The following is a 21,923-nucleotide window of genomic DNA, read 5'->3' as shown; positions in this document are numbered from 1 at the left end:
ATAATGCGAAGAGGAACACATTAAGTATATTGAATAGCTACTACCTCAGAAAAAAATTGCAGCCGTCATTCTTCATGGATCTGGAACCGACGACTTACCTTTGGGTGAACGTCATGGAGCTGTAAATTAAATAAAGGCAAAAAAGAACTACAGCCTAATGTACAATTCAGCATTTGGTGTAAGTGTAACTATGAGTAAATTATATATAAATAAAGACCAAGAGCCTTGAAGGGCCTATAACTAGTTTCCCTTTTTTATCGTGTCAATCATACCTGAGGGAAAAAATGGTTTGAAGTTTTGTTGAGGAAATTAGACCATTACAATATTTTCCCAAAACAGAAAAAAATACACAGACCTCAGTAATATTCTACGGTCTTATTCCATCCTTTATACATCGCATTCTATTGATTAAGTGTACATTTGATTAAACCAAATCGGCAATGTCAGGGACAGTAATATTTGGCCTAATGGTTCACGAAGACCCGACGTCAAAGACGAAGAAAACTAGTTTATTGAAAAACACTCAAAACAAGACAGTGCACCTTAAAAAAGTTCAACTTCCTGAACACGTCCGAGAAACTGATCAGGTAAAAACCTTGGATCTGTTTGTAAAAACTATTTCAAGGTAATATCTAAGATGGATGCATTCTTATATGTACAAAATGACAACACTAATTGAGTATGGGTAACACTTGTCGACTGCGTATATATGTACAGTAATGACGTATCAAACCAGTTTCAAATCAGCTCTATTCAAATATTCAACCGGTTTGAAAAGACGTTGGGCTAGAAAGCAATTCGCAATGACCTGCGAATAGGTAACAAAGCATTCATAACCTACCCATTAGCACAATAAACATGGTATAATAGCTACATAGAGCATTATGAATGCTTTACAACATTCAATACCTCAGTGCATTTATACAATATATGCAATACAAAAGTCCCACATATAAAAAAACGAAGTGTCCGTCGTGCAAACTTTACCTGAAGGAGAACTTTACTAAAGTTCCATCCAATAACATTCCATGTCAAACACATTGTAAAGTCCTCAAAATGCTCTTTGTAGCTAGTGGGCAATATTGATTAAAAACTTGGGAGATATTTTTGTGCCAATAGTTGGATGTAAAGTCTAACCAGTAAAATTCAAAAACAATGTTAAGTTGACTGAAGCAGTAGTTTCAGTGAATGATTCATGCCACAATAACCACCTAAATATATTTTAGAGTGGCAACGCAATGCAAGCAGGAGAGCACCACTAATGTCTATCAGGGCCATTTAAAAAATACATGGGAGTAGAGAGGTAGAGTAGGTATTACTGCCTTAAAACAGGCAACAATATCAGTTAATTTAATCTGGCAGACCAGTCCACAGACCCTGAGCAGCCAGGGAAGGACTGTGCTCTCATGCTTTACAAAATGGACACCTCACTTGAATACTCTTATTACTGGAATCCCCATCCATTTACGCCACCTAGACCCTCAGCCTTGTCCCATTACTACTGTAAACAACCATTTACTAAACCCAGCCCCATGGCCTGGTCCCAGAAGGGGATCCTACAAAACAGGATCCACGCATTAGACAGCTAACGTTGATAAACAACCAGAAATAACATTTGATGTTCTGCTTCATTAAGAAAGCTGAACTTAGATGTGTTTTTGGTTGAGTCAAGCTTCCATTACAAAAAAATCTAAAAGTTAATTCAGAATATTTAAGCAAATTAGCTGGCTAACGCATTGGTCCTGCTTTTTAGTACACCGCTCAGGTCTGTATGCATTTTAGCCAACTACTCTGGCTAGCATTGTTATTGCCATTCAATGTAGGCAGGACAACGAGTCAAGACTCGGCCAAAATATATACAGATCTGGGACCAGGCTACCACAACCCTCACTGGCCTAAACCAGTGAGACAAGCAACTCAATAAGAAATCAGTGCAGTACATCAGCCAGCCAATCGGAGCACACGTTTGCAGACAAGGGACTAATTCTGTTCACAGTAGTATTGTCCAGATCTGTGAAGTTTCATCTACAACTAAAATAATTCCATTTAAGTGAATCATTTGTTCCGCTTGTGTCATTCATATTAGGGTAATGAACCCTTGGAATGAACTTCCTGGTAACGTTAATGAAAAAATAATAATCAAGAAAAAAAAAAAAAAAAAAAAAACTAAAGTTTTGCCGAATATTATCAAGTCCTGAATACCTCTAAAATCAGTTAGCCAAGACATGGATTTTCACTTTTGGTATTCAAATGGCATACAGTAGTATACGGCTACTAAAAACAAATGTTCGCCAAACAAGTAGCCACATTTTAAGTACAACTTTTAGAACAAACTAATAAGTCAAAGATTAAAATATCTGTCACATGATCATTCAATTCAAAAGTAGCTACGCTAAATTCAGTCAGATTTCACTCCTTCTGGGCATCAGGACAAATACAACCTCTTGGTCAACTGTGCTTCATTTGGCCAATAACAGCACAACTTGGCAACTTAAGTGAGAGTAAATTTAAAATAACTATTTCGTAAAATTCAACATGAAAAATGTATGCAGGCAAAAACGTACACATGTAAATTATTATTAAGTGTCAAAACCCCAGTAAACAGTTTATTACAACACAGAATCTATTTTAATATTCAAAGCAGAGACATTTACAAACATTATCCTAACGAGAAAAGTAGGGAGGGGCACGAGAGGAAATAAACACGAAAAAACAAAACAAAAAAAACTCCCTGTAAAATCAACTCTAACCTGACAAAATGTACACATTATAGCAGTCAAAAGTTGTCCGTTTTGGAATAGAGCAGGCAAATGTAGTAATTTGTTATCTTCGCAAAGCTTGAAGAAGCCGGTCAACACAGGTATGTAATCATTTTTTCGTTCACATCAAATAAAAATGTCAGTAAAATAAAAATAGCTGTGGAGTAGTTTTTATACCATGAGTATGATTCTAAAGAACACTACTTATAGCCTTACACAGCTGTGAGCGAATCCCAGGTAGTCAGTCCCCTGGTAACCATGGAGACAGACAGAGGGGGGGGGACTAGTTGACAAGGCGATCCTGAAGTAGGGCCTGCTGGTTGTGACGAGGCGTCCTCGTCCCTGTCCTCTTCCGTGGGCTGAAATGTGTGAAAACGAAGGGTGGAGTTTGGTTTGGGGCAGCCCAACAATATACAGTTTGTTGTTTGTGTCATACACCCCCTCTAAATTTTACAGCACACAGACAGAGGACAAAAAACACATGCAGGTACTGCTCTTTCTAATGGTAGTGAACTTGTCAGAGAGTGATTCCACGTTACAGTGAGTAAGAACAACGTAGTGCCCACAATGGCTGACCCTGCTATACCGTTGAGATCTGAATTTAGTATGTTTTCAAATGTGTCATGCGCTAAGTACTCAACTCATTTCAGAGAAGGTTTACAATCAATGTGTGTGGATAGGATAAACCTGTTGTGGGTTCTCACAAAACACGTTATAATCTAATCTGAAAGTGCATGGGGCACAAGATGGTGTCTACAGAAGGCTCAATCCCAACCCTTAGACCGTACGTACTTCTCAATATCTTTAGAGGATTTCACAGAAGGACGCAATAAGGTATTAAGTCTACCTTGTCCTCTGATAGGTGGAAGTAATGTGAGAATTCCACCTATCAAATCCTCTCAGATTTTCAACAAGTCCATAAGACCAAAAGGTTTAACCGCTTAAACCTTTTGGTCTTATGGTCTTGTTGAAAATCTGAGAGGTTTGGGATTGGTACTTATTCTAAGAGGTGACGAAGGGCATAGTTTTTCACCTATTGGATCGGATTTAAACACATAGAAATAATAAATAGAACAGACGATTCATTGACTTGAACGCAGAACCTCGATCTAGTCATTCTACAGCTATGCATTTAAACCTATCCGACAGGTCAAATCCAATTAGATAACATTTGGGGGGGGGGGGGGATAAACTGGGCCGGGAGCACTGGAAAAAGCAGAGGACAAGCATGGTCAGATTTACATAGAGGAATAGTAGCATTACATCAGGATGAATGTATAAAAACACTCGTATCCACTCATATCAGCAGTCTGAAACACACGTATCCCTACACTCATATCAGCAGTCTGAAACACACCTCTCAAAGCTAGAGCCTCTGCACAGGATCTACATTACACTGACAAGTCATTGGAATTGCAAACCACATAACCATTCGTTAATATTTCAGTTCATAGATCACCCCAGACAGTTTCCAAACTCATACACCAGGTAAAGGAATATGCTGTACGTTTTGGTTGTCAATGACAATTTCAATTAAAAATAAACTATAGTTAATAGCCTAGTAGTAATTATTAGTTTAATTGTTAAATCAATATCATTTTTATGCAAATTAAATTGAAGCCAGGTAGGGGTCAATGAGTGTATTTACATGGTGCATAGTTGGGCAATATCACATTTAAAAAGTTAATACTACCAATATTTCATTGAACAGATGTCCCATCACCCTCCGCACAATCATTTCAGATCCATTGAGCATCTCAAAGGATCCACAGCATCATCAAGACGTGTTCTCACAACACTAAAAATATATTATAATTATAACTAATGGATTAAAGAATGTGACCAGTTGCAGTTTCTCTCTCAAAAGACCTGGTACTAACTTCCCGCAGAGTCTATTTCTGCAGGAGACATTGAAAGAGTTTAAAGTGGTTGAACAGTCATCAAAAAGAAACCTTCTTGAGATGGTGTGAACACCAATGAGAGTTACAAGAACCACATGATGCGTAGTTTTGAAGGATGAAGACACCAGAGAGAGAGAAACAGTTAAAAACAGCAGCAGAAATATGTTATCAGGAAATCAGGGCTGCTTTCTCCATGCCTGCAAAACATCACTGACACCTATAGACAAATTGGAAAAATAGCTAGTCATTTCTTCCCTGTAATGGGCACATATGATCCCAACGCTAAATGAAACAATGTTGAGATCTGTGAACATAGATTAACAGGTAGTAAAGCATAGATCAAAGCATTTCCTTTTACCGTGAAGTGAGACAAACAGGACTGTTCAGGATAATAAAGTAACCCCTCTTAGGTTTGTTCCCTTGTGATTTAAAAAGTAATGACCAAAAACTAAGATTTTTTACAATGATTTGTCAGTTGTATTATTAAAAGTATTACGTTTATTTTAATAATTTAACAAAATGCTATTGCCATTTAATAAAATGGGGGAAAAAATGCAGAGAAGTTACTTAATCGAACATGTACATTCAAAGGAGTTATCCTATTTATTGCAAGCATGGAGTCCCTAATCAGCAAACCAACCAATCCAATACAAAATACTATATATAAGTAACCGGTAATACAATCAGATTTTGGGGTATACATTCAAATCACTATTGGGATTTACAACGTCAACATTAAAATTTGAGTGAGCATCAACCCATTTAAAAATAGGACAAATACAACATTATTTTCTTGACTATGCCATTTCAGTGAAACACCCATTGACCTTCAATTCCTACAAGATATTTGCCAAGGTACCATGTCAAAATTGTCTGGCCGTCTATTTCAAAACTACAGCCTAAAAACAAGACAACCGACAGTGAAATCTTGAGATCCACTTCAAATAGGTGGATATAGGTGTACCATTTGAAACCTAAAATACCCACATTAACAAAATGGCTGCCATTGAATTGTGGACAATAGTGATTATTCTTTAGTTCTCATTGAAATATCAGATAAGTGATGTACCTGTATTGATTGATAATTTCAGCATCTTGTCAAGTACTGTACCTCTTACAAAAATATTTCTGTCGTTTACTTATTTGTTTACAGGATCAGCACATTGTGATGCCCAGTATTAAGGGATGAAAAGTAATCAAATTGACCTAAAGTTTACAGGCCAACAGGGCCCTATAAAATCAATTGAATTTTCATCCCTGCCTAATAACGTTTTATATATATTGGATGTTCTAAGTACACAACCATGTTTAAACATCAGGAGACCAGAAATTGTAATTTTTGCGTGTAGTTACCCTTTAATTCAACTGTGCACCAGCAAGCGTCCCTGTTTGGTTAGCGATGTTTCTGTAGAACTCATGTGATTGGAGAGTTTGCTAAACAAATGGCCAATGGATTTATGCAAATAATCCTGATACCATTCTGCCATGTAAATGTTAACTACAGAGAATCCTATGTTTAACCGAGAAGGTTTATGGGAAACCCTTTCCATCTACCAGAAGACCGTTGTCATTATATTAGCATCGTCGCTAACGGCTTAACAAAAGTGGTGGACAATCGCAGACACACATTCCTGTGACATTTCCTCTTCAGAACGTTAAAGAAAAATAAGAATCACTGATGCATTTCATTCATATTTTATGATAATCTTGGACACATTTAGTCGACGCCCCACTAGCTTCAACACCATTTAGTCGACGCCCCACTAGCTTCAACACCATTTAGTCGACGCCCCACTAGCTTCAACACCATTTAGTCGACGCCCCACTAGCTTCAACACCATTTAGTCGACGCCCCACTAGCTTCAACACCATTTAGTCGACGCCCCACTAGCTTCAACACCATTTAGTCGACGCCCCACTAGCTTCAACACCATTTAGTCGACGCCCCACTAGCTTCAACACCATTTAGTCGACGCCCCACTAGCTTCAACACCATTTAGTCGACGCCCCACTAGCTTCAACACCATTTAGTCGACGCCCCACTAGCTTCAACACCATTTAGTCGACGCCCCACTAGCTTCAACACCATTTAGTCGACGCCCCACTCGCTTCAACACCATTTAGTCGACGCCCCACTCGCTTCAACACCATTTAGTCGACGCCCCACTAGCTTCAACACCATTCAGTCGACGCCCCACTAACTTCAACACCATTCAGTCGACGCCCCACTAGCTTCAATTCCCTTTAGTTGATTTCCAACTAACATTATTGAATATTGATTAATTCTTGTTATAATGTCTGGGTTCTGTCCGCGTTCTCCACAATGTGGATTTTATAGGGCCCTACATTGCCATGAAGTATATATATCATCATGTATAACCCTATGTTACCATCAAGATATACAAAATGGATCAAAACCTGAGCCAACATTTTTTGGAACTCAATCCTTCAACGTTAGGGAACAAACTCAACAAAAAAAAAATAGCACATAAAGAAATGATATATGTAAAAGGTAAAAACCGTGTTAATCTTAACAGTACCAACAGCAGTAGCAACAGTCAAAATGGTCTGTTTTACAAAAATGGGGCTTTAGAGTGAAGACCAACTCTGCTACAGGAGACATAGCGAACTAGTTACCACATTCCCGTCGACCGTTAAGGGAGTATGACCAGATAACTATTTGCCTACAATTAATATAGACAAAACATTTTACCAGCTTGATAGCAATACCATTAGTTATACAAAAACATTAACAAAATTATTTTGTTCAAGACCATCAATTTCAGTGTGATAAAATGAAAAATATGGCAAAGACATATGTCAAGTTCACAGACGATATACCAAAATCCTTCAAGTTTTTTATCCCCAAAACCATACCTTAGACTTATACTATAGGTTAGAGAACTGACAGTGGTTTTAAAATAGTTTAGACATTTTAAATTTGCATGTAACCATTACCTCAAGTTAACAAGACTCGGAACCACCTACAGTTTGGTCATCATTTTGGTGGCCTACAAAACAACTCATACAACCCCCCTTAAGTTGTACCGTCACAGATTTCAACCTTGACAACGGCAAAATGTACACTAATCATTTCTTGGCACATTGTGGCATCAGTGTCAGAGAAACCCTTCAATAAACAATTCGTGTATTTTACAACCTTTCACAGGTGTTGATCATTGGTCATATAAAGTACCTTTTCAACCTAAGAGATTTAAAACATTTTCAAGCTTAGCAGAGCTTACATGTAAAACCTCCCCTACAACACACATGCAGTAGAAGCCTGACGTCACAGTCAATGTTCAAAGGATGAAAATAAAATACAGTCCAAACCTACAAGTTTCAGACAAATTATATAAATAGACACATAGCAGCAATGAGTCCGTTCTGGTCAAGACTACAAGTGATGGAACAATGTCTTACCTACCACCTCCACCTACCGTAGGCTCCGTAGGGCGCATCATGTCCCGCTCTGGGCCTCTTGTTGTGGGCCGTAGCGACCTGGCCCCTGGCCTGCATTAAGCTGAGGGAGAAGAGTGGTGAGACCGTTACGGGTGAGGAGTTTGAACGGGCATACACACCTCCACTAACGATGTCGGTACTCCCTCTCGCGGTCACGTTCGCGTTCTCGTTCTCTTTCCCCGCGGTGCCGTTCTCTCTCCCGGCTGCGTTCGCGGTAGTAGTCCTCGTGGCGGTCGCGGCTACGGGACTTGTGGCGCCGGCTCTTCTCCCGGGATCGGCTGTGGTCACGCTCCCTCGACCTCTCGCGTCTTTTGGGGGCAGAACTTACATTCATACATCAAACTCTTAACCAACCGCCAAAGCATGTCTGTCCATCGGCCAAAACCATCAATAATATCATAAACAATGACGTCACCAATACAACTGTCAGTAACACTTTAAATCTGTCAGTTACATTTAAGACAATATTACCCAGAGCGTTTTATAATAAGTACATTCCACTAAAGTTGGTAAAAACAGATCAACACCATTCCTAGTCAATAACAACAGAATAGTACAGGAATATAAGCACAATGACGAGCAGGTACTGAACATCACCCTGAATTATCAGACACCTTCAAATCATTCATATCACTTCTCTCAGTTGTCTATTAAAACAACCAGGGTTGGAGTCAAAATATATATAATAATATATATATTTTTTTAAATTATCGCTAAATTCCCTTAAAATTCCAGTCAATTCAGAAAGTAAACCATATTAAAATTCAAGAAGATTTTGAATTTCTGTGTGCTCCCTGAATTGAAATGGAACTGACACCCCCCCACCCCCCAACAGGAACCACAGGAGAACGAGGAAGAGGTTGTATTTACCTGGAGGCAGAGCCGTAGGACTTGTTCTCGATGCCGTGGAGACAGTCCTGTAGAGAGCTGATGAGAACTTTACAGCGGTCGTCAGCAGACACCTTAGACTGCTTGATCAGAGAGATGGCTGTCACCAGAGTCTCTATGGCACTGCCATAGTCAGCTAATGGAGAAAGGAAGACATTAACATCACAGGGTATAGCTCAGACACTTAGATAAGGGTCACTTGTGAAAGTACACAATACAATCTACAAGCAGCACATAGATAAAATGTGTGTGTGTGTGTGTGTGTGTGTGTGTGTTCAGCCCCTCTGGCCCTCTGTAGAGTGTTGTAGTAGTATTTGTGAGGTGTGTGTTTAGGGCATGATCCATAGCAGCGCTAGCATCTGACACCGCCCTAGAGATGGCACTACTGGAGAGTGTTGTAGTAGTATTTGTGAGGTGTGTGTTTAGGGCATGATCCATACCAGCGCTAGCATCTGACACCGCCCTAGAGATGGCACTACTGGAGAGTGTTGTAGTAGTATTTGTGAGGTGTGTGTTTAGGGCATGATCCATACCAGCGCTAGCATCTGACACCGCCCTAGAGATGGCACTACTGGAGAGTGTTGTAGTAGTATTTGTGAGGTGTGTGTTTAGGGCATGATCCATACCAGCGCTAGCATCTGACACCGCCCTAGAGATGGCACTACTGGAGATGGCTCTGTTCCGGTTCATGATCTCCTCAAACTCTGCCTCGCTCAGCGGTGTCCTCGCCGACTCCATCTCCCTGGGACAGAGACAAGCAGGAAGGAGACAGCGTCAATATCCAACAAAAAAAAGTCTTCAAACTCAACGACAAACTCAGAACCACCAGATACAGGAAAGAGGACGTTTAAGAGGAAGGAAACACAATTTTTTTCCAATGGGTCTTTCCTAACTCCTCGCCTTCTCAAAAGTCATTGGAGGAGAAGGTCAGAGGGGAGGGACCATGGCTGTTCTCCGCCAATGAATTTTGCGAGGTTGCAAGAAAACCGAGAAATTGATCAAGAGAGCCAGAGAGATTGAGAAAAGCAGAGGGGTGAGACAATCAGACGAGTCAAGGAACACACACACAGTTAATGGACAGCTAAAAACTACACAGCAAATGCAAACCACGTTATCCAAGCCTGTGGGAATTAACACCAGTGATAACTAGCTAATCTAAGGAAATACACAACAACACACCACACAGTTTACTAACGCTTATCAAAATCGTTGCTCGGGCCAATCCATCAGTCACAACAAGCATCCACTCTCAAAATGCAACAACGCCAGGCACCAGGTCATTACAGGGGAAAGCTAGTTCCTAATGTTCCTTCAGCGGTCCGGCAGTATTTCTACTAACCCTGGGTCACTCGCATTGTGCAAGTGCTGGCCGCCATTTTTCAGATCGACCAAACCCTCGTTAATCCAGGGGTCTGGGCAGCCGCGGGGCAGGGGGGCCCTGAGGTCAAACTCACAGATTAGCGGGGGACGCTGGTTACTGTAGGCAGCCAGAGGGAGGGAGGGAGGGAAGGATGGATGGAGGAAGGGAGATTCAGGAGGGTCACTAAAGAAACCACGCTTCTTAGTCAAAATACTAAGGTAAAAGACCCCCCCTTTTAAAAGACGCCCCCACACAAACAGACACGATGACGGACTGTTGCTAAGGGAACCTGACAGTGCTATAATTACAAGGTGTCGGATTATTTCCTTGTGTTGCTTCTACCACAGCTGTTCTACATACTGAAATAAATTCTGACTAAAACTGTCAGTATCTGACATTCAATAGATCAGTTTTCTTCAAACACGAACCATCATCTAGAGTACAGTAAAGGAGGTTGGAACAGAACCAATGAAGAAGAGGAGGGAAACAACTGACTTTCTGTAGAACTGGCAGTACGTGATGTCATGATCCCGTTGGGTTATATTACCTGCCGGCGGGTCCGAAGTCTCCCCGGTCATATGGAGGTGGCCGTCCATAGGGGTCGTTGGGCCCGTTGGGGCCCCTGCCGTCTCCTCCAGGAGGGCCCCCCATGTTGTTAGGACCCCCAGGAGGAGGGAAGAACGCTGGGTTGACATGGGGAGCCGGTGGGGGGCCTCCAGGTCGGGGCCCGGTCATGTGTGGTGGGGGAGCGAGGGCCAGAGGCGGTCCAAGGGGACCAGGTGGGCGAGGAGGGAAATGACCAGGGGGTGGAGGGCCCTGTTGGGGGGGTGGGGGGCCAGGAGGAGGGCCGAAGCCGTGTGGGGGAGGGCCAGGGGGGAGAGGACCCATGGGGGGCTGGCCGAACTGGCCGGGGAACATGACCGGGGGTGGGGGGCGGTCGCCACGGTTGGGGGGGCCTTGCATGGGAGGGGGGAGGCCCTGTCCTGGGGGAGGGGGGCCTAGGGGACCAGGGGGACCTAGAGGCCCAAGAGGGGGTCGAGGTGGGCCCTGCATACCGCCTGGAACACAGAAACACAAAACAGAACCGTCTTGAGTTTGGATTCACTACCAAATGTTTGAAAGCAAATTAAAGCATTGTGGTGTGCCAGTGTCAGAGGGCACCGAGCAATTCCCAGTGTCAGTAGAGGGCACCGAGCAGTTCCCAGTGTCAGTAGAGGGAACCGAGCAGTTCTTGGAATCCAGAGAGCACAAACAGGGAACTCAAGTACTGCAGCAAATGTCTTAGCTTGGGTTTGATGACTTCTGGATAGGAATTGTGACATTTTAAAAGTTGCATGACGTGTTGGTGAGAAGATGTGGATAATGTGTGATCCTGTATGTTTCAGTCACTGCCTTGGCGGCCACCTTGACTTAGTGGGATCAAAGTTAAAGCTTAGAAGGCAACACAGCACAGGATTCAAACAGAAGGCGTGAATTATGACGCTGTACAACGTGAAGGACCACATTTACATCTCTCTGACTGATTGACACGAGGGGTGGGCTGCATCAACTCTTAAAACTGGGTTAAATCAACGGTTTTCTACTCATCTTGTTGCACCAAATTTTAATTCTTGGTTTTAAATTAATCCTAGTTAAATTAAATGCTAAAAAAACTTCAGATTGGAGATGAATTCTAAACTGCCACTTGAGGTGGTTGAACTGATAAAATGGCAGAATATCTACTGTGGAGAGACCAAAACGACAGTTCCTCAGAGAATAAATTAGAGACCGTTTGAATCCTGTTGAGTTTTATAATAATTTAACTCATTATTAGTAGGCTATTTACGTTCCCAATTTGTACAACAATTGAATTGGGGCTTGTGATATGCCCAGCCTTGGTACGAATGATGTTATGGAACATGCTGTAACGGGTCTGATAACGGTAACATTGTAGTGAAGTAGCATTAACGTTAATTTTAACATGCACTATAGGCATCGATATTTACCAGTTATTTATGCTTACTAAATATTGGTGGGTTGAGTTGTCCATGGTCATAATAGGAGTTATGGAGAGGGGCAAACTGCTGGGGAATCATCTCACATATCTTCTGGGTGATCAATTCCCTTGGACGGAGGCCCCTCCCTCTGGTCTGAAACAGACCCCGCCTCTCCTCTGACGCATCCTTTTTGGCATTTTTCCCAGCATGCTCTCATCTGATTTAGGTCCCTCATCTCTTGAATCCGTGTCGATACATTAAATCGGTTGCATAAAATGGCCCAGGTGTCTTCCTTCTTTTTGACAGTCGTGTGGTCTGTCTTTTTATCCTCCAGGACATTACTAAGTTCCTCCATAAGCTCCGACGATATATATTTATTTTTTCATAAACGGATACATTTTAACTTCTTTGACGTGCCATGATCAGGTAGATAGCGGACAAATAATACATGGATATATAACGTTAAGTAATGACAATACATAATATTGTATGCTATGTTGGTTTATAAACTAGCTAGCTACAGTTGCTAACAAATTAGTTCTGTCTCTAGCACTGGCAAATAACGGATATTATTTCAAATCAGCCAACCAATGAGGACCTTTCACGATGGAGTTACAGTAGCTCTAACATTGTTATTACTTTATCAAGAAACAACAACTTTGTGGCCTCATTTGTCAAGTAGCCTAGCTACTTCGTTTCAACTCACGAAATACCTCATATTGGTGTAACATGTCACTGATCATATTTTAAAACCGTTAATCATTTATTTACTGATCAGATTTTAAATGAAGTAGTGCAACAAATCTGATTAATTATAACCCCAGATTAGCTCTAATCCGAGATTAACTACAACCCTAGATTAGCGCTAATCTGAGATTAATTATAAACCTAGATTAGCTCTAATCTGAGATTAATTTATACCATGTTGGTGCAACCCACCTTAGTCCTGTGAATCAAAATTAAAGATTTAGCGAGACCAACATTTTAGATTTTGCCAGATATTAGCAATGAAAGCCAAGAACCAGTAGGCCGAGTATCAGGACAGACAAGTCTGGATGGCTGGAAAGACCAGCTTGGTATGGAGCAGGCAGGACTGACTGGTCTGGATGGCTGGAAAGACCAGCTTGGTATGGAGCAGGCAGTACTGACTGGTCTGGATGGCTGGAAAGACCAGCTTGGTATGGAGCAGGCAGGACTGACTGGTCTGGATGGCTGGAAAGACCAGCTTGGTATGGAGCAGACAGGACTGACTGGTCTGGGTGGCTGGAAAGACCAGCTTGGTATGGAGCAGACAGGACAGACTGGTCTGGGTGGCTGGAAAGACCAGCTTGGTATGGAGCAGACAGGACAGACTGGTCTGGATGGCTGGAAAGACCAGCTTGGTATGGAGCAGACAGGACAGACTGGTCTGGATGGCTGGAAAGACCAGCTTGGTATGGAGCAGACAGGACTGACTGGTCTGGAAAGACCAGCTTGGTATGGAGCAGACAGGACAGACTGGTCTGGATGGCTGGAAAGACCAGCTTGGTATGGAGCAGACAGGACTGACTGGTCTGGATGGTAAGAGGTCAGCCATCCAAGACACCCCTTCTATACTCATTGTGTTGTCTAGCTTCAGGAGTGCTGGACAGCCACTCTGTCAGAACAGCCAATAGAAACAGAACAAGCAACACAGCATATAAAGATTGACAGGTAAGACAGAATGATCAATAAACCAGGACTTAAAGTGTGAGGGGGGGGGGGCTTGGTCAGCCAGTCAGCCAGTCAGCCCAGGACTCCATAGACAGACAGAGGCCTTAATAAAGAGGCTTGGTCAGCCAGTCAGCCCAGGACTCCATAGACAGAGGCCTTAATAAAGAGGCTTGGTCAGCTAGTCAGTCAGTAAGTCCAGGACTCCATAGACAGACAGGCCTTAATAAAGAGGCTTGGTCAGCTAGTCAGTCAGTAAGTCCAGGACTCCATAGACAGACAGGCCTTAATAAAGAGGCTTGGTCAGCCAGTCAGTCAGTCAGCCCAGGACTCCATAGACAGAGACAAGCCTTAATAAAGAGGACATGTAAAGAGGGGGAGAGGGGGCGGGGGGGGGTAATCATTCTTATTTAGTACATTAGCACTGTGAAGGGTTGCAGAAATCCAAAACATTACCAAAATCCCCAAAAATTCCAGGTTGGAAGATTCCATCGCAGCAAATTCCCTGCGGATTACATAAATCCTCCAACTGAGATTTCTGGAAAATCTGGGATTTTTGGGAAGCTTTGGGGAAATTTGCCAACCCTAGCACTGTTGTCAACAGGAGTCGAGGCATTTCACCTCTGGGTCGCCAATTCCCATCACGTCCCGGCGGGAAGCAATTGAAATTCATATCCATCAGGTGGCCTTCTTGGTGTCTATGGTTAATGAGTTCAGGTGGCCTCATCCCCGACCCTAGTGGGAGAAAAACACAATCACAACAAGGCTGGTGCCACAGTGACCTCACTGAACATTCGGCCAATGGAAGCAGCGCAGCTAGCAACACAGGAAGAAGTTGCCAAAGCAAAAAGAAAGTGAGTTTTTTTTTTTTATCTGAAGGGGGGTAAAGACAGGGGCAAACAGGATAAAACAAATGTTGAATATTACCCCCCCCCCCAATCCAAGTACTTCACTCAACTTCTGAAAGCAAGGGGACAGAGAACAGGAGTCAGACTGTACTGGACAAATGTGTAGAGAGATGGTAGGTTGGTGCGTCCAATCCTTTCCACATACTCTCACGTGGAAGACAGGATAACACAGACAGGAGGACCCATCTTCAGTTCAGTCCATGCAGTGCAGAACACCAACAGTACTGGCCTGGCTGTCAGTGTCAGATCCATTCACACTGCTTACAGCAGAATCAGTACACCAGAAAGGAAGCCATTTCATTGGTTGTAGTCAGGGCACGTTTAAATTTAACCAATTAAAATGGGCTTCCTTTCCGGTGTACTGTTTTTCAGGGTATCTGCCGGTTCCATTTAGTTGAATTTAAGACTTAAACAACCTTTTTAATGCCACTTGGAACGCTATTTAATAGTTATATTGAGGTCTGCCACAGCTGCTAATATTCCCCTCCAGAAATGAGCCCATGTTGGCAAAAAGTAGTCTTTTTAGGACTGGCTGTTTTTCCAGTGCCAAGACAGACATAAAATAAGTTAGCCATTTCATCTATTTGTTCAGGGATCGCATGATGGTTATATTTTCAGGTGCAACATGTCAAAATAGGATCCAGAATAATCAGATATATATTTGGATCTTTAGAGATTAATTAGCCTGAATGTTTTTTGTACCCATTGGCCTAGGCTATTCACCACCTGAGGAAGAAGGAACTCAAAACACATTAGCTAGATTCGCTAACTCGAAATATGATATTGCTGTTAGATAGCCATGCAATTGATTTAACAGTAAATGTCCTACAGAAACTCTCCATCGGTAGACCTATATAAGCTACTTGTATCCACCGTGAATGGCCCACTCCGCTCCACTGTGACATCATCTCAATGACATACTCTGTAAAGTGGTGTTATTGGCCCACTGCTGTGACATCATCTCAATGACATACTCTGTAAAGTGATGTTATTGGCCCGCTCTACTGTGACATCATCTCAATGACATACTCTGTAAAGTGGTGTTATTGGCCCACTCTGCTGTGACATCATCTCAATGACATACTCTGTTAATTATAATAAAATAGCTAAATTAATCCTTGGTAATACTTTTTTTTAAATAATTTCAAATACCTTAGTAGACCCCCCCAGTTTAGACTGAGATTAGAATGACAGAGACTAGACTGTTCAGTTCCAAAAATAAGGAGTTAAATGTTATAGGACAGACATCAAAACAAACTTCCTTTAGGGTTTGGGAGTCTACTACTATCCATTGTTCCATGTAGTGAATCGTATTCAATGCGTTTGCATTAAACTAAAAGCAGTAAGGCCAAATAAAAACGTTAATCCCCCCCAAAATTTTACTATATATTTTGATACTTCAAGTGGTCTTAAAATTCAAAAGCAAATACACTTAACTAAAATATAAAACGCAACACGTAAATTGTTTTATAAACTAAAATATATATATATATTTCTCAAATTTGTTTACATTCCTGTTAGTGAGTATTTCTTGTTTTCCAAGATATGCCACACCTGTCCAGTGGATGGATTATCAAGAAACTGATTAAACAGCATGATCATAACACAGGTGCACCTTGTGCTGGGGGCAAAAGGCTACTAAAACACAATGCCACAGATGTCTCAAGTTGAGGGAGTGTGCAATTGGCATGCTGACTGCATTAAAACCTCTTCGGGCTAGGTGGCAGTATTTTCACATTCGGATGAAAAGCATGCCCAGAGTAAACTGCCTGCTACTCAGGCCCAAAAGCTAGAATATGCATATTATTAGTAGATTTGGATATAAAATACTTTGAAGTTTCTAAAACTGTTTGAATGATGTCTGTAAGTATAACATAACTCATATGGCAGGCGAAAAACTGAGAAAAATCCAACCAGGAAGTGAGAAATCTGAGGTTTGTGGTTTTTCAAGTGATTGCCTATCCAATATACAGTGTAAATGGGGTCATGTTGCACTTCCTAAGGCTTCCATTAGATGTCAACAGTCTTTAGAACCTTGTTTTGGGCTTCTATTGTGAAAAGGGAGCGATTTTTTTTTTTTTTACCTTTATTTAACCAGGTAGGCAAATTGAGAACACGTTCTCATTTACAATTGACCAGTCAGACCAGACCAGACAGAACGGGTGGCTCAGTTGAAAGCTATGAGTTGTTTATCGCGCGCGGCCATGAGCACGAGCGCCGTTCCCTCTCCTTTCTAAAGACAAAGGAATTGTCCGGTTGAAACATTATTGAAGATTTATGATAAAAACATCCTAAAGATTGATTATATACATCATTTGACATGTTTCTACAAACTGTAATGGAACTTTTTTGACTTTGGACTTAGTGCCCACGCCTTGTGCATTTGGATTGGTGAACTAAACGTGAGAACAAAAAGGAGTTATTTGGACATAAAGATTAACTTTATTCAACAAAACAAACATTTATTGTGGAACTGGGATTCCATTCTGATGAAGATCAAAGGTAAGTGAATATTTATAATACTATTTCTGACTTGTTGACTCCACAACATGGCGGGTATCTGTATGGCTTGTTTTGGTGGCTGAGCGCTGTACTCAGATTATTGCATGGTGTGCTTTCGCTGTAAAGCTTTTTTGAAATCTGACACAGCGGTTGCATTAAGGAGAAGTTTATCTTTAATGTCCACCAGAGCTGTTGCCAGAAAATTGAACGTTAATTTCTCTACCATAAGTCACCCTCGACGTGAATGCAGAGATACCATGGCGAGTTCCCGAGGCCCATTTTGTTTAGGTATCTGTGACCAATGGACACCTAATCACGTGAAATCCATAGATTACGGCCTAATTTATATATTTCAATTGACTGATTTCCTTATATGAACTGGAACTGGGAATAATCTTAAATTCTTGCATGTTGTGTTTATTTTTGTTCAGTATAGTAAAATGATCCTTGGTATGACCTTCTTAAAACAATTCCATATAGCTTAGTAGAACCCCGCGGCTTAGACAGGGCTTTGACTTACGGGTTAACAGTAAGTCGATTTAAAAACATGTGGCTGGATAGCTCTCTCCAACATCTTGAAAGTGGCCTCCAGTATTATTTGAAGTTCCCGTTGTTTAGATTTTTTTTTGTGTGCCAAGTGTCAACAATTTAGCAACAGCACAATATAACAAACACTGTGGTCATCTCTGTCACCTTTTTTAAGACCTTTGAAAACTGAATTTAAGATAAATTGATTTTATAACTCTTAAAGTAAGACAGGCTTTAAGAACCAGCAAACACCCTGGTTTTAGCCGAGAGCCGTGTGAACGGACCGACCCGACTGCCGGAGCGGGAAGAGTCCTCACCTGGGAAGTGTGGTGGTGGCCCTCCGGGTCCGATGGGCCCAGGGAAGCGCTCTCCTCCAGGGCCAGGAGGGCCAGGGAAGCGGCCTCGGCCCCTACCCATACCCATGGGGAAGCCACCGCGGGGGCCCATGGTGGGGGGTCCCGCCTTACCATCGCCGGACATCTGCCCACCCGATGTACCTGGGCATAAAGGGAAAGAAGAGGGCGGAGAGAACCTTCAAATCCCCAACTCATAGTGCTCACCCAATTATGTAGTTCTGAGCTCTAAAACGCAAATTAGTTCACTAAATCAATGTATTTATTCAAATAAATGTAGTTATTAATCAAATGTATGAACTATTTTTCTGGAATTTCTGCATTGACAGCAGAGGCAGATTCAAGCCCCAAATACTTGGGTGTGCTTCAGCGTATTTGAGTCTTCCCAGGTTATCAGACCTACCTTGTCATTAAACCGTGCAGAAAAACCAGATAACTAATTTACAATAATTATTCTATAACTCTAATTGCCCATCCCCGTGGGAGGCATGCAGGTTCACCTACTTTTCCGAGACTGCATCTCGAACTGGCTGAGGGACTGCTTGTTGCAGGGGGTAACAATGGGGTTCTGTCCGTGTAGCTCCCGTTTAGCCAGCAGGTCCAGTAGCTTCCTAGAGGACGCGTCTGAGCCCACACACACCAGGGCAAACCTAATGGGACACACCAGGGCATAACGGGACCAAGTCACTATCTCTCTCTTTCCTTCTGGCTTTTATTTGGGATATTTTTTCTGTTTATCTCTTTAAAATAATGGAATAAATGAAGCTCAGAGTACAACTAACTACTTGTGTGTAGTTCAAAAGGTATTAGGAAAGTCATCCACAAAAAAACACAGTCTGTTCAGAGTGTAATATGAGGGATCATGAAAGGCAAGGAGGAAGCTCACCCTTTACTCTGGCCGTTGGCTCTGTTCTCAAAGAACTTGATCTCCAGCAGATCCTTAATGCCTATTGATCCAATGGCGTCTGTCAAATCTTCGTCTGTCGTCCACTGGGAAGGGGAGGCACTTTTTACATCAAGACCCATTACATCACTGATGCACATTAAGGGCTGGTGTCCCTGACCCCGACTAAGCCCATCTCTGGACTAAAGAAGGCAATTCTCAAAGACCCACTGAGCACGCTTTTTAACTCTGGAAGTAAGCTTAATCTGGGTCTAAGTAACTGGCCCGTTTATATTCATCTTTGTTATTCAGCAGACGCTCTTATCCAAAACCATAACCTACCCATGTGAGATTGCCTATGTACAGGGCGATCCTCTTGCCAGTGTACGTGTAAACTACGTTGGGCGAGGTGCTCTTGTTCCCCTCGGAGCCAGCAGGTGGGGGTAGGTTGTCCAGGTAGTCCCGGTCCTCAGGTGCGTCTCCGTTATTATTTGCCGAAGGAGAGATAACATCGTCATACAAGTCTATCTGGTCATGGGCAGGGTAGTCTGATTCCTGTGGGAACACAGGAACACAATAGGTCAACCTTACATCACAGTCAGTCAATCAATAGCTGTGCTCCAGAATGTCTTTAAAACTCTTTGTTCCTTCGTGTCAATGTTGGGTCCTACTGTGATATCAACAAAGACGATCTGGAACGTGCCCAACAACATGCTTTAACACGTGTGGCAGTCAGAGAGGAGAATGAGGTCTTAGCCGTTTTGCAGTTACACAATTTGTGATATTCAGGACATGAAATCTAAAAGATGCAGACACAAGTGCACACCTGAATAGGCAAGCAATGTGAGCCACATTATCTAGCCAACATTTCAATAGTAACCGTTTGTTGCCTAGAGCTGGTTCTATTTTCAGTCCAACAGTATAATATTTTGGACAGTCCCCGTGCTAATGAGGTCCTAACAAACACTATCAGGTTACTTTGCTTTGAGTCAACAACACAGAATGTGGATAAGTAAAACATCCAAATGAGTGTTTGCTATATGCAGATTTGTTCAGGACAAAATGGACACTGCTCTGGAGATTATGACTTTGAACATTTTTTGAAATATCCCTTTAAAGTGCACAGATGCACATTGAAAAGACTCGGCAAGTATGACCAACCTCAGCATACACAACACTTCAGTCTACACACTGCATCAGAGTGCAGTTGGCAATATTTGCACAAAGCTGAAATGCGAAACCATAGATTTCTGCATTTTTGTGTGAGAACTGGGTCAAATATCCCCCACGTAAATGTACAACCAGAGATAACAAGTCCTATGTGATTGATCGATGAGAATCAAACTAATCTCAAAACAAATAGCATTTCCATCGTAACTCTTCTTGAAACTGCACTGTCGGGTTAAGGGCTTGTAAGTAAGCATTTCATGGTAAAGTCTACAATTGTATTCGGCGCATGTTACAAATTAAGTTTGATATGAATAGGATTTCCATTTGGCATTAACAAAAATACAGAAAAATAACAAATATCAGATTTAGAAATGCAGTTGATAAAAAATTTACAAAATGATGTTTGTGCAACATGGTCTCTTGAATACGCTGTTTGCTTTGAGAGAGAAAAACGAGCAACATCAACATAACAGCTAACTTTAGCCTCCTAGCCAGCAAGCAGGGGGAGTGACGCCGAGAGCGCAACAACCTTTTTTAAAACAGTCGCCGACCGGAGGGAAACGACACACAAACTACACAAACTCGTTATTAGCAAACAGTCCCTATTGTTTTATACTATTAGCTAAACAGTTACACGGTAATGTGTAACTAGGTAGTTGAATACCAATATAATGTTAGCGCACGACGACAAACCAGGCCACGTTTTTTTTGTGTTTTGTGCGAGGCCTTCCCCGCCACTTCGCCTCCAGTAAAACAAGCTTCTGTCGTTAACAATGGAACGACCACGTTGGCTTGCAAAATGAAACATATTTACCTATCAAATGTATACATTAGCCAACAAACATAAAACTAAGACGTACACAACATCCACGTTACTATTTTTAAAATATTTGAAAAGCTCTTGCGTAATTGCAATTCAAAAACGCTGCGGCGAACACAGGCAACGCTTTTGCAGGTCTCATCGGACGCCAGATAGCTCGGTTTAACTTTCAATAAGCATTTTAGCGAATATAAATCATAGGGCAAACCACACATATGTCTATAACGTTGTAGGATTTAAACAAATGTAACGGTTTGCATACCTGGTTGAAATCCTCTTCAACATCGGCGTAGATGTCGATGTGATCAACTCCGTCAGCCATTTTCCAGACCACCTCCTCCACCGATCGACCTGAACAAGACAAAATGCAAACAGGAAAACAGAAAACGTCACATCTGGGGCCAATAATCTAGTTATCACATTTTCTATTACAAATATTGCCAAATTGTTTGAATGACAGTGGTGTTTTGTTTGGGGTACATGCAACTATGTACATTATGTATAAACATAACGTTTATAAGTATTTTGGCAAAATGTTCTCTTATTCACTGGTTTATTGAATATCAATTCCTATTACTCATACCCTGAGTATAGTAGGTTACTGTCTAAAAAATGTTATTGAATATTATTTATTCTGCATTGGAGAAGGAGTAGAGAGGGGTGTGCAGTGAGTTCGCACAATCTGCACAATACGCTCTAAATTAGGTGGGTTTGATTTAGGTCA

At 41.8% G+C, this 21,923-nt stretch overlaps 1 protein-coding gene across 7 annotated transcripts; it reads right to left on the bottom strand.

Annotated features, from left to right (window-relative positions):
* Positions 1 to 488: 488 nt before the first annotated feature.
* On the bottom strand, positions 489 to 21,839 carry cpsf6 (cleavage and polyadenylation specific factor 6). Of its 7 annotated transcripts, none has more exons than XM_055905311.1 (12): positions 21,462 to 21,839; positions 19,552 to 19,764; positions 19,213 to 19,316; positions 18,831 to 18,976; positions 18,291 to 18,470; positions 14,657 to 14,770; positions 10,918 to 11,428; positions 10,350 to 10,487; positions 9,637 to 9,752; positions 8,993 to 9,146; positions 8,242 to 8,430; positions 489 to 3,118 (listed from the first exon to the last, which is right to left on the bottom strand). In XM_055905311.1, exons 1-11 carry the CDS (start codon positions 21,519 to 21,521, stop codon positions 8,247 to 8,249), a joined length of 1,920 nt encoding a protein of 639 aa, XP_055761286.1. In that variant the 5' UTR covers positions 21,522 to 21,839; the 3' UTR covers positions 489 to 3,118; positions 8,242 to 8,246. The 7 variants fall into 7 exon arrangements, with proteins under 7 accessions (XP_055761286.1, XP_055761285.1, XP_055761287.1 ...); XM_055905310.1 differs by having other exon boundaries at positions 8,242 to 8,445; positions 21,462 to 21,838; XM_055905312.1 differs by lacking the exon at positions 14,657 to 14,770 and having other exon boundaries at positions 8,242 to 8,445.
* Between the last annotated feature and the right edge of the window lie 84 nt (positions 21,840 to 21,923).

The sequence above is a fragment of the Salvelinus fontinalis genome, chromosome 39 (genome assembly GCF_029448725.1).
Source record: "Salvelinus fontinalis isolate EN_2023a chromosome 39, ASM2944872v1, whole genome shotgun sequence".
Classification (NCBI taxonomy): Eukaryota; Metazoa; Chordata; class Actinopteri; order Salmoniformes; family Salmonidae; genus Salvelinus; species Salvelinus fontinalis.
This window is presented reverse-complemented; position numbering and strand designations above follow the sequence as displayed.